The 14,133-nt window shown below is 37.6% G+C and overlaps 1 protein-coding gene across 1 annotated transcript in view; it reads left to right on the forward strand.

Annotated features, from left to right (window-relative positions):
• The window catches only part of LOC113112166 (polypeptide N-acetylgalactosaminyltransferase-like 6), a 161,445-nt gene that overhangs the window by 34,157 nt on the left and 113,155 nt on the right, over positions 1-14,133 (forward strand). Inside the window, exon 3 of the mRNA XM_026277634.1 lies at positions 1,047-1,155. Within this exon, the coding sequence (XP_026133419.1) occupies positions 1,047-1,155 (109 nt within the window). The remainder of the gene's footprint in view (positions 1-1,046; positions 1,156-14,133) is intronic.

A 14,133-nucleotide genomic window follows, 5' to 3' on the forward strand; every position in this document is an offset into this window, starting at 1 on the left:
CGCCATATTCATTTTCAGTGAATAGTCTCTGTCATTTCCAATTTGCTTGTAGCATTTCGCTGGTGAAGTTTGCACGAAGACAAAGCACTAAAAGGCATGGAGACTTGTTCTGCATGTACTGTATGGTGGAAGCATGGCTTCCTGAATCCATCTCTCTGAGCTTTCATCAAAACCATTCGATCTAGTGCATCCCCAGTGCATTAGCACCTGCTGCCAGTGAAAAGAGCTGTTATCAGGGGTCTGTCTGTGAGAATGGGTAAATTGTAGATCAAATGGGGCCTCTTAGACCTTCTAGAACTCCACTTTTTATACCCTGTAAATGCCTATTGCACAAATAGAAGAGGCGTTGGTACAACAGAGGAGCACATTGCTGCACTTAAACAAGCTCTGTCTACTGCACACCTTTTACCACTCTACATGATAATTTTGAGATGCTTTTTCGTTACCAATTTAGAAGAGTCCACAAGGAAAAAATGTGGCATGCTGTGCTGGCATGATGGAATTGATGGTTGGCACCAATTCTGTTTCCTTGAGATTGAAAAATTCTAGATGGATGTCCTACCAGGAAGGCAAATATGCACAAGTGTGTGTGCAATTACTCAACAGATTAAAGGCTGCATCACGCATAAAACAGACATGCAAGTACACTATAATTTTTCATGCAGCTGATGAAATTTAAAGGAGAATTTTGCATTTGGTTGAAATATTCAGTCTAATGTTTAAAGATCAGATTGGAAAGCTTTTTCATTAAGTAAGTTGCTGGCTACACTGATTTCAGGCAATTGAATGTCTGTTCGAACAACAGCTATGTTTGAAGAATCAATTATTGCATTATAGGGCAATTTAGGCGTGGACAAGTTACCTCAGGGGATTCTTGCAAATGTTTCAAAGTGAAGTTTAATTATCTCTCATAATGATGCTTTTGCTGTTGTTTTTCATTGTATTTTTATTTGAGGTTTACCTTTTTTTAATCTGACTTTATCTGAATATCTTCCATGTATATCTCACTTTAAAAAAGTTTTTTTTTTTTTTTTCTCTCTCCACAGGGCTTCCCATTGGGCTTAAATAATGGACAAATTTATACCTGGACAGACGGTTCGAGAAGAAGAGACTGGCATGACAACGAGAGCATCAGGAAAGACAGTCAGCGTGTTGGTACGGACACTAAATCCACTGAATATTTTAGAACAGTCCCTTGCTTTCTTATAATTAATACTTGTGCCTCTCAAAGCATATGAAAACCTCACATTATCACAGCATAAAGGACATCAACCAGACTAAAGAGGAACGTTTTCTTTATGGCTTTCATTTAGGGTAGGACATTATTTTAGAATCCCTGCCAAGCTGTCTCTGTAAATCAACTGGTTGCCCCTGTGGCTAAAGAGACTTTATTGATCCATCTGAATTTACGGCTGGTTAATAATGTAAGGGTTTCTTTTTGCAGTGTTAAATTTGAGCTACATTAGGTCCTCTGCAGTTAAGGATATAAATGGCAGTCAAGATGCTTATTTCAATGTTTATTTTATTCAGCCATTTTCTTCTGGTTTCCAAGGATGACCCAAGGTGGCTGATAAGATATGATTGTTGGCCAAGCACAGCTTGGCAAACTTTTAGAATTGTCTACAGTTTCAATTATAGATCGGTGAATAACTGACACGGATAGTCTTTGCAGGCATCACCAGATCGTTTCCTTGTTTGAACGTAATGTAGAAATCCAATGAAATCTACAATGATGTTCTCTTGTAAAGTGGTCATGAAATGGATAATAAAAATGGTATTGAAATTTACACATATAAGAGGTTAATCTACAATAAAAAAAAGCTTAAATAAAAACACACTGAAAGTTTCAAAAATCAAAACTTACTAACTAACTTTAAAATACAAATTATATTTTTCTACCCTGATTTGAAATCTTGAGAATCGTTATGGCATTATTTCCCCTTGGCATGCTCCTTAGCATGTGTCATTGTATGTAATCAAGGAAGTGTGGAGAGCCATACTGCGGTTGGATAAAGATGTCAAGTAAGACCATCAAATTCAGGTGTTGTTCTGTCAGTGGATGTGAAGAAACTGCACCTCCCAAAATTTGCATAGCCTTTATGAAGATCCGAGCATTAGAAATGCATTGCTGAGCTATTTTTTTAATGATGTGCCTGAGCGACTGAAAAACTAAAAGAAGAAAGTTTTCATTTGTTCCTCACATTTCACTTGTCTGAATGTCTGAAAACATGCTGCTGGTTTTTCAATACATCTTTTATTGAAAGACATGGCTATGCCAAGCATTTTGTCCTTGGATGCAACACAGGTAAGTGTATTTATTGGTAATCTTACAGTGTTTGTAGTAAATGTCAAACCATCATTTAACGCTATTAAGACACCAAGCAAATCACTGTTGTGTTGAGTGTTGTTAAAATAAACAGTACATACCTACATACATGTTGTGTCTTTTGTGGCATGACAAAAATAATGGTACTTTTAAAACTAAAAACCAGAAATTAAGCAAGAAAAACAATTGCCTTGGTTAAACAGACTGTTACAATCACTGTGATTAAATTTCAATTTCTTCTGCCTTGGGATCTGATTTAGGCTCAAACATACAGCTCTGACAGCCGTTGTCATCTTGAGTATCAAATCACACAACATGCTTCTTCAAGAGGTTTCTTTAAGATGCCCCTTTCAAAAGGATAATTTTTACAAATATTTTTTTGTTGCAAAAAATTTGCAAACTGAACTAACCTCAAAAACATAATATATATATATATATATATATATATATATATATATATATATATATATATATATATATATATATATATATATATATTTAAACTGCATTTCATGACCCCACTGAAATACATGCTTGTAGCTTTGGTAGCTCTGCACATACTCCCTTTATTTTCTGAATGCCTCTTGAGGGCCTGAATTAGTTTGGGTGAATGCTTTTTAACATTGCAGTGTTTTACATTGGAAATAATTTTAACTTCAGATACTTGTGAATACTCTTAAATCCCATATGCGAAATGCAAGTCCTCAGTATGGCTAATAATTGTGTGTTGCACATAACTGTATGAGAGAAGGTAGAGATGTGTTGGCTCTTTTGAATAAAAAAAAAAAAAAGTCAGTGTATTAGCCAGGAAGATTTGTCAGATAAGAGGGAGGATGGCTTTTCTGGCACCTGCAGACAGGACCACGTCCTTCTGCATATGGCCCACTCGGCCCAACTGTTCTGTGTTGACCTGTCATGTTGGAGCATGCTGCATTATTCTGTCAGAGGGCTCTCAGTGCACACCATCTGTTGATGACAAATCTTAAGATAGCAGCCTCCATTATATATATATATATATATATATATATATATATATATATATATATATATATATATATATATATATATATATATATATATATATATATATATAAAACCAATTTTTATGAATCTAGTTCATTGGAGATGGTAGTACATGAATGCCAAGGAATAGAATTGGATCTTCTCAGATCTATTTGGACAAGGCCAACAAATTAAGTAGGCGTGGGGATTTGAGTTTTATAGCTGTCGTTAAAAATGATCTTAATAACTGCTGAAACATACATATAAAAGCCATAGTGGCTTGATGTTTGTTCCTTGAAGCCAACACAATCATTTTTGAATAGCACAGCACAGAACACAACCACAATTCCAATACACCACAGCCATAATAAAGTTCACAAAATAAAAACAAATTAAAAACATGCTTAATATATACAGTACATGTGTCAAAAAAAGAACAAAATATTTGTAACAACTCTGCAATTGTTTAAAGGGGGGGTGAAATGCTCGTTTTCACTCAATATCCTGTTAATCTTGAGTACCTATAGAGTAGTACTGCATCCTTCATAACTCCAAAAAGTCTTTGGTTTTATTATATTCATAAGAGAAAGATAGTCTGTACCGATTTTTCCCGGAAAAACACGACCGGCTGGAGGCGTGACTTGTGGGTGGAGCTAAAGAATCACGAGCGCCAGTAGGCTTTTGCGTTGAGAGCGTTTGGAAGCTGAGGAAAAAAAACAACCAAAACAAACCATGGCTAACAGTCAGATTCAGCATTTATTTATGATCCAGAATCAGATCCAGAGGCTGAAATTTAACAAGAGCAGCCTCAGCAACGACGTCTCTATGTGGTATGTACTTAAACTGTATATATTTGCTTAGCGGTTTTGGAAAATGACTAAGTTCCACTTTGTCGTCTTTTTTTTTTTTAAGCTGTACATGTGGAAAGTGCAGTTTGATGACAACATCACGTGTTGTTTACTTGATGTGCTTACACGCCGATAGCTAAGTTAACAACACAGAGATATTTGAAGCAGTTTTACTCACCGCCTGCGGTTCCAACACACGATCGTGACCCTTTTTCGTTGGGACTGCATTATCCTTAAGAAATAAACGATGTGCAAATCCGGCGTCAAACTGGGCCTTGTTTGTAAAACAAGCATCTTCGAAATGCAGGGGAACAAACACAAACACTTACACAACTCCGTTGATGCTCTGTAAAAATAAACTCCATCCACTGGTCCCTTAATGCTGTTTCTCTTTTGGTAATCTGTGCAGGTTGTCCTGCCCTGGCAACCAAAAACACACTTCTTTTGTGACATTCCGCGACGCTCTCGCTCTGATCAGTGAAGTCTGTTGTACTCTCAGTGCTGTGCTATAAGGGAGCGCACGCTCTTCCGGCAGACGTGCCCGTAGGACCCATATAAGGAAATTCCGCTCCATCTAACGTCACACAGAGCCATACTCGAAAAAAACTTTCCGAAACTTGTAACAAACCGGAAGGAGTATTTTTGGAACAGAAATACTCCTTCAAACGTACAACTTAATTTTTGAAACTTTGTCCATGTTTAGCATGGGAATCCCACTCTTTAACAGTGTAAAAAACTTCCTAACTAACTTTAAAATACAAATTATATTTTTCTACTCTGATTTGAAATCTTGAGAATCGTTATGGCATTATTTCCCCTTGGCATGCTCCTTAGCATGTGTCATCATTGTATGTAATCAAGGAAGTGTAGAGAGCCATACTGCGGTTGGATAAAGATGTCAAGTAAGACCATCAAATTCAGATGTTGTTCTGTCAGTGGATGTGAAGAAACTGCACCTCCCAAAATTTGCATAGCCTTTATGAAGATCCGAGCATTAGAAATGCATTGCTGAGCTATTTTTTTAATGATGTGCCTGAGCGACTGAAAAACTAAAAGAAGAAAGTTTTCATTTCATTTCATTTGTGACAAACCGGAAGGAGTATTTTTGGAACAGAAATACTCCTTCAAACGTACAACTTAATTTTTGAAACTTTGTCCATGTTTAGCATGGGAATCCAACTCTTTAACAGTGTAAAAAACTCAGTATGCATGAAATAGCATTTCACCCCCCCTTTAATTAAATTACATTGCATACGTATTCATTTTTCAATTGAAATGTAGCTCATTCCAATTTTGTAGGATCATCTTCATATACAAAGTTCTATCATCAAACTCTTCTAGATGGTGCAGGCCGATAGGCTCTAATTTAATCAGACATAAAGACATAATTATTCATGTGGGACAACTGATCCCACTAAACATTGGATGTCGGATAGACGTGCAGATCATGTCTATATTAGGTCCGTCGGTCCATGACCATTTCTGAACATCTATTCGACGAGCAAACTAGGTCCACTATTTGGACGTTCAACCATGACCCAACTTGGACGTCATCATGATGTTCAATATTTGACCTTTGAACTGGGTAATTTTTTTGGACGTCATTTGGACCGAATTTGGACGTCCAAAAATGCGCAGTGGGATTGTTACTTTTTGTATAAGCAACCAATGAAATTGCTGCTTAAACATTCAAATAATCAACTAGTGCTTGCTGTAGCAGAAATCAACATCTAAGATAAGTGAATACTCTTTTACGCATATAACTGTACATATTGTGTGGTCTGCCTAATCAATTTCTAAGTTTAAACTAAGTTTCATGTTTAAATAAGTAGCATTTACGTATCTGTGTTTTTACAGTTGCAGCAGCGAGCAGTCTGTAAGTGTTCTGAGTACATGTCAACAAGTTGAGGGCATTAGAAAAGGCTTAAATGAAATAAGCATTCCCATTGTATGTATTTTAACTGGGGTTCGGCATATTTAGCTGCTTGACCTCAATGTTCACATTTGCTTCTTTCTTAGATCGATGTTTTACATAACTGTGCTGAGTGTGCGGACTCACACTCTCTTTACCATCCTATTAACTTTAATACACAATAAGATTATAACATAGTTACATTAATTACAGTTATCAAATGACTTAATATGTTTTGCTCAGGTGGATGCTTGGGTCTTTTCTCATCAGCTTGCAAAGTATCTATTTGTTAACTGCACATACAGTAGTGCACATTCTAACTAGTGTTACGCCAGTCTGCATGGTCGACAAGGTACTCATAACCATAGGCCACTAGTGTAAAGCCTGGTCAGCAAGGTAGCCAAGGCTCACATAGCCATAGGCCAATAATGTTAAGTTGGTCAGCATAGTAGCCAAGGCTCACATAGCCATAGGCCAACAGTGTTGAGCTGGTCGGCATGGTAGCTCAGGCACACATAGATAGTAATACAAGTAGTTCACATGGCTCTTTGGGGCAGCAGCAGTACATGTAAGATGGCACAAGGCCAATAGGTTTTAACTCAATCTGACATAATGACATCATTATTCATGGGGTGCAGTTGATTGGTTGTTTTTGTATCAATAGCCAATGAGCTTGCTGCTCAAACATTCAAATATTCGGCTACTGCTTGCTGTGGCAGTTGCAGTGAGCTTCATAATGCGAAAGTGAAAGTTGTGACATTTGTCAAGTATGGTAACCCATACTCAGAATTGGTGCTCTGCATTTAACCCATCCAAGTGCACACACACAGCAGTGAGAGTAGTGAACACATCGTGAACACACACCCGGAGCAGTGGGCAGCTACATATCCAGCACCCGGGGAGCAACTGGGGGTTCAGTGCCTTGCTCACCTACAACTCCTGCCAGCACTGAGACCTTCAAGTTGCTAGTCCAACTCTCAAACCTTTAGGCCACAGCTGCCCAAAAGCATCACACTGCCCTGTGTAAACCCTTCACCTTCTCCAGCTCCACCCGTATAGATCTGCTACGGGGTGATTTCATGTATGTTTTATATGTGATTATCTCATATACAGTATTGTTCAAAATAATAGCAGTACAATGTGACTAACCAGAATAATCAAGTTTTTTCGTATATTTTTTTATTGCTACGTGGCAAACAAGTTACCAGTAGGTTCAGTAGATTCTCAGAAAACAAATGAGACCCAGCATTCATGATATGCATGCTCTTAAGGCTGTGCAATTGGGCAATTAGTTGAATTAGTTGAAAGGGGTGTGTTCAAAAAAATAGCAGTGTGGCATTCAATCACTGAGGTCATCAATTTTGTGAAGAAACAGGTGTGAATCAGGTGGCCCCTATTTAAGGATGAAGCCAACACTTGTTGAACATGCATTTGAAAGCTAAGGAAAATGGGTCGTTCAAGACATTGTTCAGAAGAACAGCGTACTTTGATTAAAAAGTTGATTAGAGAGGGGAAAACCTATAAAGAGGTGCAAAAAATGATAGGCTGTTCAGCTAAAATGATCTCCAATGCCTTAAAATGGAGAGCAAAACCAGAGAGACGTGGAAGAAAACGGAAGACAACCATCAACATGGATAGAAGAATAACCAGAATGGCAAAGGCTCAGCCAATGATCACCTCCAGGATGATCAAAGACAGTCTGGAGTTACCTGTAAGTACTGTGACAGTTAGAAGACGTCTGTGTGAAGCTAATCTATTTTCAAGAATCCCCCGCAAAGTCCCTCTGTTAAAAAAAAGGCATGTGCAGAAGAGGTTACAATTTGCCAAAGAACACATCAACTGGCCTAAAGAGAAATGGAGGAACATTTTGTGGACTGATGAGAGTAAAATTGTTCTTTTTGGGTCCAAGGGCCACAGGCAGTTTGTGAGACGACCCCCAAACTCTGAATTCAAGCCACAGTACACAGTGAAGCATGGAGGTGCAAGCATCATGATATGGGCATGTTTCTCCTACTATGGTGTTGGGCCTATTTATCGCATACCAGGGATCATGGATCAGTTTGCATATGTTAAAATACTTGAAGAGGTCATGTTGCCCTATGCTGAAGAGGACATCCCCTTGAAATGGTTGTTTCAACAAGACAATGACCCAAAACACACTAGTAAACGGGCAAAGTCTTGGTTCCAAACCAACAAAATTAATGTTATGGAGTGGCCAGCCCAATCTCCAGACCTTAATCCAATTGAGAACTTGTGGGGTGATATCAAAAATGCTGTTTCTGAAGCAAAACCAAGAAATGTGAATGAATTGTGGAATGTTGTTAAAGAATCATGGAGTGGAATAACTGCTGAGAGGTGCCACAAGTTGGTTGACTCCATGCCACACAGATGTCAAGCAGTTTTAAAAAACTGTGGTCATACAACTAAATATTAGTTTAGTGATTCACAGGATTGCTAAATCCCAGAAAAAAAAACAATTTTTGTACAAAATAGTTTTGAGTTTGTACAGTCAAAGGTAGACACTGCTATTTTTTTGAACACACCCCTTTCAACTAATTGCCCAATTGCACAGCCTTAAGAGCGTGCATATCATGAATGCTGGGTCTTGTTTGTTTTCTGACAATCTACTGAACCTACTGGTAACTTGTTTGCCACGTAGCAATAAAAAATATACTAAAAACCTTGATTATTCTGGTTAGTCACATTGTACTGCTATTATTTTGAACAATACTGTACGTATGTTATATGAGCAGTAGCAGCATTTTTAAATGGTCACAGCAGCATGTCTATGGATGTACTGGCAGTAGCAAATCTGTGTAGATGCTCTGTGGCAGGCAGCAGTATTTTGCATCTGATGAAGGAGTCTTGAGTTCCCGGAGAGATGCTTAGCACTTGTTGGCCCTTTTGCCTTCTGTCTGCGGTCCAGCTCACCCCTAAACCATCTCGATTGGGTTCAGGTCTGGTGACTTTGGAGGCCAGGTCATCTGGCGCAGCACCCCATCACTCTCCTTCTTGGTCAAATAGCCCTTGATGCCTTCAGTGTGACACTACAATTTTCATAGTCATGAAAATAAAGAAAACTCTGTGAATGAGAAGGTCTTTTGAACTTTAAACAAAATTTTAACAAAAAAACTTTTGGTCTGTACTATATATATATATATATATATATATATATATATATATATATATATATATATATATATAGGAGTCGAAATTATATAAGCTACATGTCATTATGAAATTTAGGAGACACAGAACAGAGGCCCAGCTGATCCAATACAGAGCCCATATTTATCAGATTTAATGCTGGCTGTGCATTTACACTAGCTGACAGAAGTGTTTTGCCTTTGTTATCCACAATGCATCAGTGATCAAACCGGCAATGCTTTCTGATGTTTTGCCACAAAAGTTGTGATAACAATATTAATCTCTTCATAGAGCTGTTGTACACAGTGCCTTTTAAGAGGCAAACACGTGTACACAGTTACACTGAAGGCTTGTGAGTAGGAGTATTAAAATCTGTAATTTTACATTATGATTAAAAAATTCCAGAGGAGTGGGTGTGAAGTTATTGTAATTATGCACATGTCACAGAGAGATGAATTTGAGCTGAAATGCACTAAGGGATGTATTTAATGAATAAGGCTTACACACACTTACTGTAGATCATACATATAGTACATACAGGGTATATATATATATATATATATATATATATATATATATATATATATATATATATATATATATATATATATATATATATACCATAATTAGAATATAGAACCATAATTATCAGTTTTGATGGAATATTATCTCATATATGTTTATTTGTAATTATATCATTTTTTGTTGTTTAAAGCTTTACGAGGACCCTTTGTGCCATTTGAGTTTTGTGTGCCCCTTTTTTTTCAAAATGTGATTATCAATAGATGCATTTTACAAAAAAAGGAAAATACCCCCTTATGTGTAGTTTCTTTTGAAAACTTTCTATTTTGCCCACATCAAAGAAGATATCTTGCATTGGATTTGTTGTTCTAAACCAGAATGTTTTTTTCTCTTGTTTTGTTTGTTTTCGTAGATCAGACAAAAGATCTGTCAGAATGCATTAATTACACTGGATGGATGGTGGTTTGGGGTTGACTTCGGTCTGTCATGAGGAAATTCCTCACAGGAGTTTGAAAATCAAAGCTGATGGAGGAAAATCCTCTGTATAAATATCCGTATTTTCATCGGTTACATTTTGTTAAAGCAGCAGCATGAGAGGTAATTAACAATTTGATCATTTTCAAATCTCCTGTGCAGGTAAAGGAGAGAAATTTGCTATCAGCACTCCATAGTCTGTTTGGCTTAGATATGAAATATTAGTTTACATCAATAGTTTCAGTGAGTCCTTTGGTTTTAAGTAATTCCAAAATTACAGTGATATGCAATGTACAATATTTGCCATATATTCTTTTGGAAGAATATGACAGTTGAAATAGTCTTATTTTATCAATTAATGCTTACATTTTTAGAGAAAATGTGTACCTACAGTAGATGTTTGAGAGCACATTTTAGGGATGCTAGATTTCAGTATCCATTTGGCATTTAAACATTCAGAGAGGATAAAGTGTTGTTTATTGATTCAGAGAAGCAGCTGTTCTCTGGGACATATTAATAACACTGAACGATCAATTACGTACCTTCTCACGACATACACAAACAATTTGAACTAGAACATTTTTTAATGAAAAGGCATTGCTTCTACAGCATTCTCACATTTCATCAAAGTGTGCATGTCTTCTCAAAACTAAATGCTGTGCACTGCTACAGACTGCTTCAGACTTGTTTTTAGCACTTTAAAGCTATAACTTTCATCTTCTCACCTTTATGACATTTAAAGCAAGTGAGTTTTCTTTTCCTGTAGAACAACAACAACAAAAGTTTTGCAGAATTTAAAGCTACAATTTAAATGTTATTGTTATTTTTTCATTAAATGGATTTTTATATAGGTCTATAGTTATGCCTATAGTTATGCCTATAAAACTGTGATATTACTCAAATGTGACCCTGGACCACAAAATCAGTCTTAAGTCGCTGGGGTATATTTCTAGCAATAGCCAAAAATTCATCAAAATTATAGATTTTTCATTTATGCCAAAAAATCATTAGGGTATTAACTAAACATCACGCTCCATGAAGATATTGTTACGTTCAGTGACTTTCAGTTTCCTTATTTGGTCTTTTTCCTGTTTTCTTTTCTTTGTTTTGTTAATTGATTGATCCCCACCTGTCTCCAGTTCCCTGATTACCTCCTGTGTGCTCAAATACCCTGTCTGTTCAGTTCTTCCTTGTCCGTGATTAATGTAGTGATGTTGTACATAGTCTATGTCATCATTGTTCCCTCTATGGCTGTTCATTAAACTCTTCTTTTGATTTATACCCCATGCGCTTAATCTCTATGCAAGCATACACACGACAGTAACAGAATCATAGGGCCAAAACAGTTTTTTTTTATGGCATTTTTCTTTTGTTTTGTTTTTTGTTTTCCCCCTTCTCGGAATGGCAATCCCAGCAGTCCAACTCCTGTGCCTGGAGCAACTGGACCATTCGCTGGAGGACCATACTAGGGACTTTCTCAATCTGGCGTGCCACCTGCTCCACTGAGCTCCCTCGTCCCTCCGGCTCCACCTTGGTCAGTCGACCGCCATCCACCGCTTCGGGACTCCATTCCTCTGGCTTCGCCTCATCACTCCATTCCTCCGGGTCTGTCAGGCTCCTCCTTCCCTCTGGTTCCGCCTCAATCCTCAGTCACTCCGGCTCTGCAGTGATCTTCCAGGGCCCCGCCTCCACCTTGGTCGCCTGGGCCTTCTGTTCCGCCTTGACCCTCTGGATCCTCGGCTTCTCCCTGGCTCTGCGGCTGCTTTGCTCCATCTTGGGCTCCTCACCCACCAGTGTAGTCTCCGTCTGTCGGCCCCCTGGTGTCGTCGCCTCCTCCTCCACCATGGCTCCTCCCGCCGTTGACTCCACCGTGTGGATCTCAATCCTGGCTGGTCTCTGGAGCAAAATCTGGCTCCTCCTGCTCCGGGCTCCTCCCTCCTACTCCATCCTGGATCCTCTCCTTTGCCTGCCCCTTGCCTGCCCCACGCCCGCCTCCAGAACCCCCACCCTCCCTCCACTGGTATTCCTCTTCGCACCATTCCGGGAGGGGGGCGAACTGTTGCGTGACTCAGTTTCCTTATTTGGTCTTTTTCCTTTTCTTGTTTTGTTAATTGATTAATCCCCACCTTTCTACAGTTCCCTGATTATCTCCTGTGTGCTCAAATACCCTGTCTGTTCAGTTCTTCCTCGTCCGTGATTAATGCAGTGATGTTGTACATAGTCTATGTCATCAGTGTCCCCTCTATGGATGTTCATTAAACTCCTATTTTGATTTATACCCCTCATGCGCTTAATCTCTACGCTAGCATACACAGGACTGTAACAGATATTTTGTAAATTTCCTCCTGTACATATATAAAAAATTGATTAGTGATATGTGTTGCTGAGAACTTCATTTGGACAACTTTAAAGGTAAGATTTTTTTTACTTTCAGATTTTCAAATAGTTGTATCTCAGCAGAATCATAACAAACCATACATCAATGGAAAGCTTATTTATCCATTTTTCAAATGATTTATAAATCTCAATTTTGAAAAATTGACCTGTATTACTGCTTTTGTGGTCCAGGGTCACATATCAGTTTATAAAACTAACAATTTAGCTAATCTTTTAAAACGTTATCACATGAAAATGTAATTCCTACTACTTTTGGCCATATGTACTGTTTAAATTAAAACACGGATGTAAAATTGGGTGATATTTCTTAAAAAAAAAAAATGATTATTATACTTTAAGAAGTATTTCTGCCACGTTTTTTTTTATTTTATTTTTTAATTAGACTGATTTATTTTGGCAGGTTGTAGTGAAGACCTGTGTTTTAATAAACTGTGGACCATTATCCTTCTTACTGACATAATATATTCTATAATGTTAATTATTAAACCAAACCTAATACAAAATTTCCAAAATATTTTTTTTTCTTTTTTTTTTTTATAGGCAGTGGGTTTAATCAGTGACATTATTAATAGATTTGCTATCCGGCATCTTTTCGTCACTTCCTCAACCTGCTTCCCTTAGTGTTTTTACACACCGAAAAGGTGAAACAAAAAAATTATTACATTGTCCAGTTTTCATCCTGAATGTGAGTTACTATGGCAATTTTCGATACAGCAAGAGTGACCTACAACTGCATTTTTTTTCACAGTCACAACAAAAAAAATCTAAACACTATTTTAAAGTGCCCCTATAATGGCATTTTTAAAGTTGCTAATATTGTTTTATGAGTCTCCTAAAACAAGTTTACATGTATGCAAGGGCAAAAAACATGTTTGTTTTCTCAGAAAACAGGTTTAATTTTACCTAATTTCTAAATTAGGTAAAAACACCTACTTTTTGTGAGCCCTCACTGCTGTGATTGGTCAGATGGCGCAGTTCTTTGTGATTGGTCGGAAATGGAATGCTCATTGCCATGACAGAATCACAGCCCTGGATATTGTAAATACATAGAAAAGATGGTTTGTACCTTACCAACTCGAGCCAGAGTCTTATGATGAAAGGGTTGAAGTGGTTGATTGACAAGAGAATGATTCACAAGCACAACTGGAGCAGGATATTTCTATGTGGTAAAGGTCAAGTATAGACAAGTTTGTGGTAATTATGAGATGTGATCAAACAAATTCACTCTCACAGTGTAGGACACAGCATTTTCTCAACATGATGTTAAACACGCAGAAACTTTACAGTTTGTGGGCAGGCAAGTTGGCAACCTAAAACGGACATTATGCAAATGTTTTACTTTGTGACGTAGAGCCGTTACAGAATAAAATTCAAATTCCTGATGACTCGTTTAGGCATTTGCGAGCCAACTCTTTTTGTATTTGACAGTCAGTAACTTTATCACGCACCGTTGGCTTCACAACTTTATTAGCTCTTTTTTTGGTCCATAGAAAAATGCATACAGA

Source organism: Carassius auratus, chromosome 1 (assembly GCF_003368295.1).
Source record: "Carassius auratus strain Wakin chromosome 1, ASM336829v1, whole genome shotgun sequence".
NCBI lineage: Eukaryota > Metazoa > Chordata > Actinopteri > Cypriniformes > Cyprinidae > Carassius > Carassius auratus.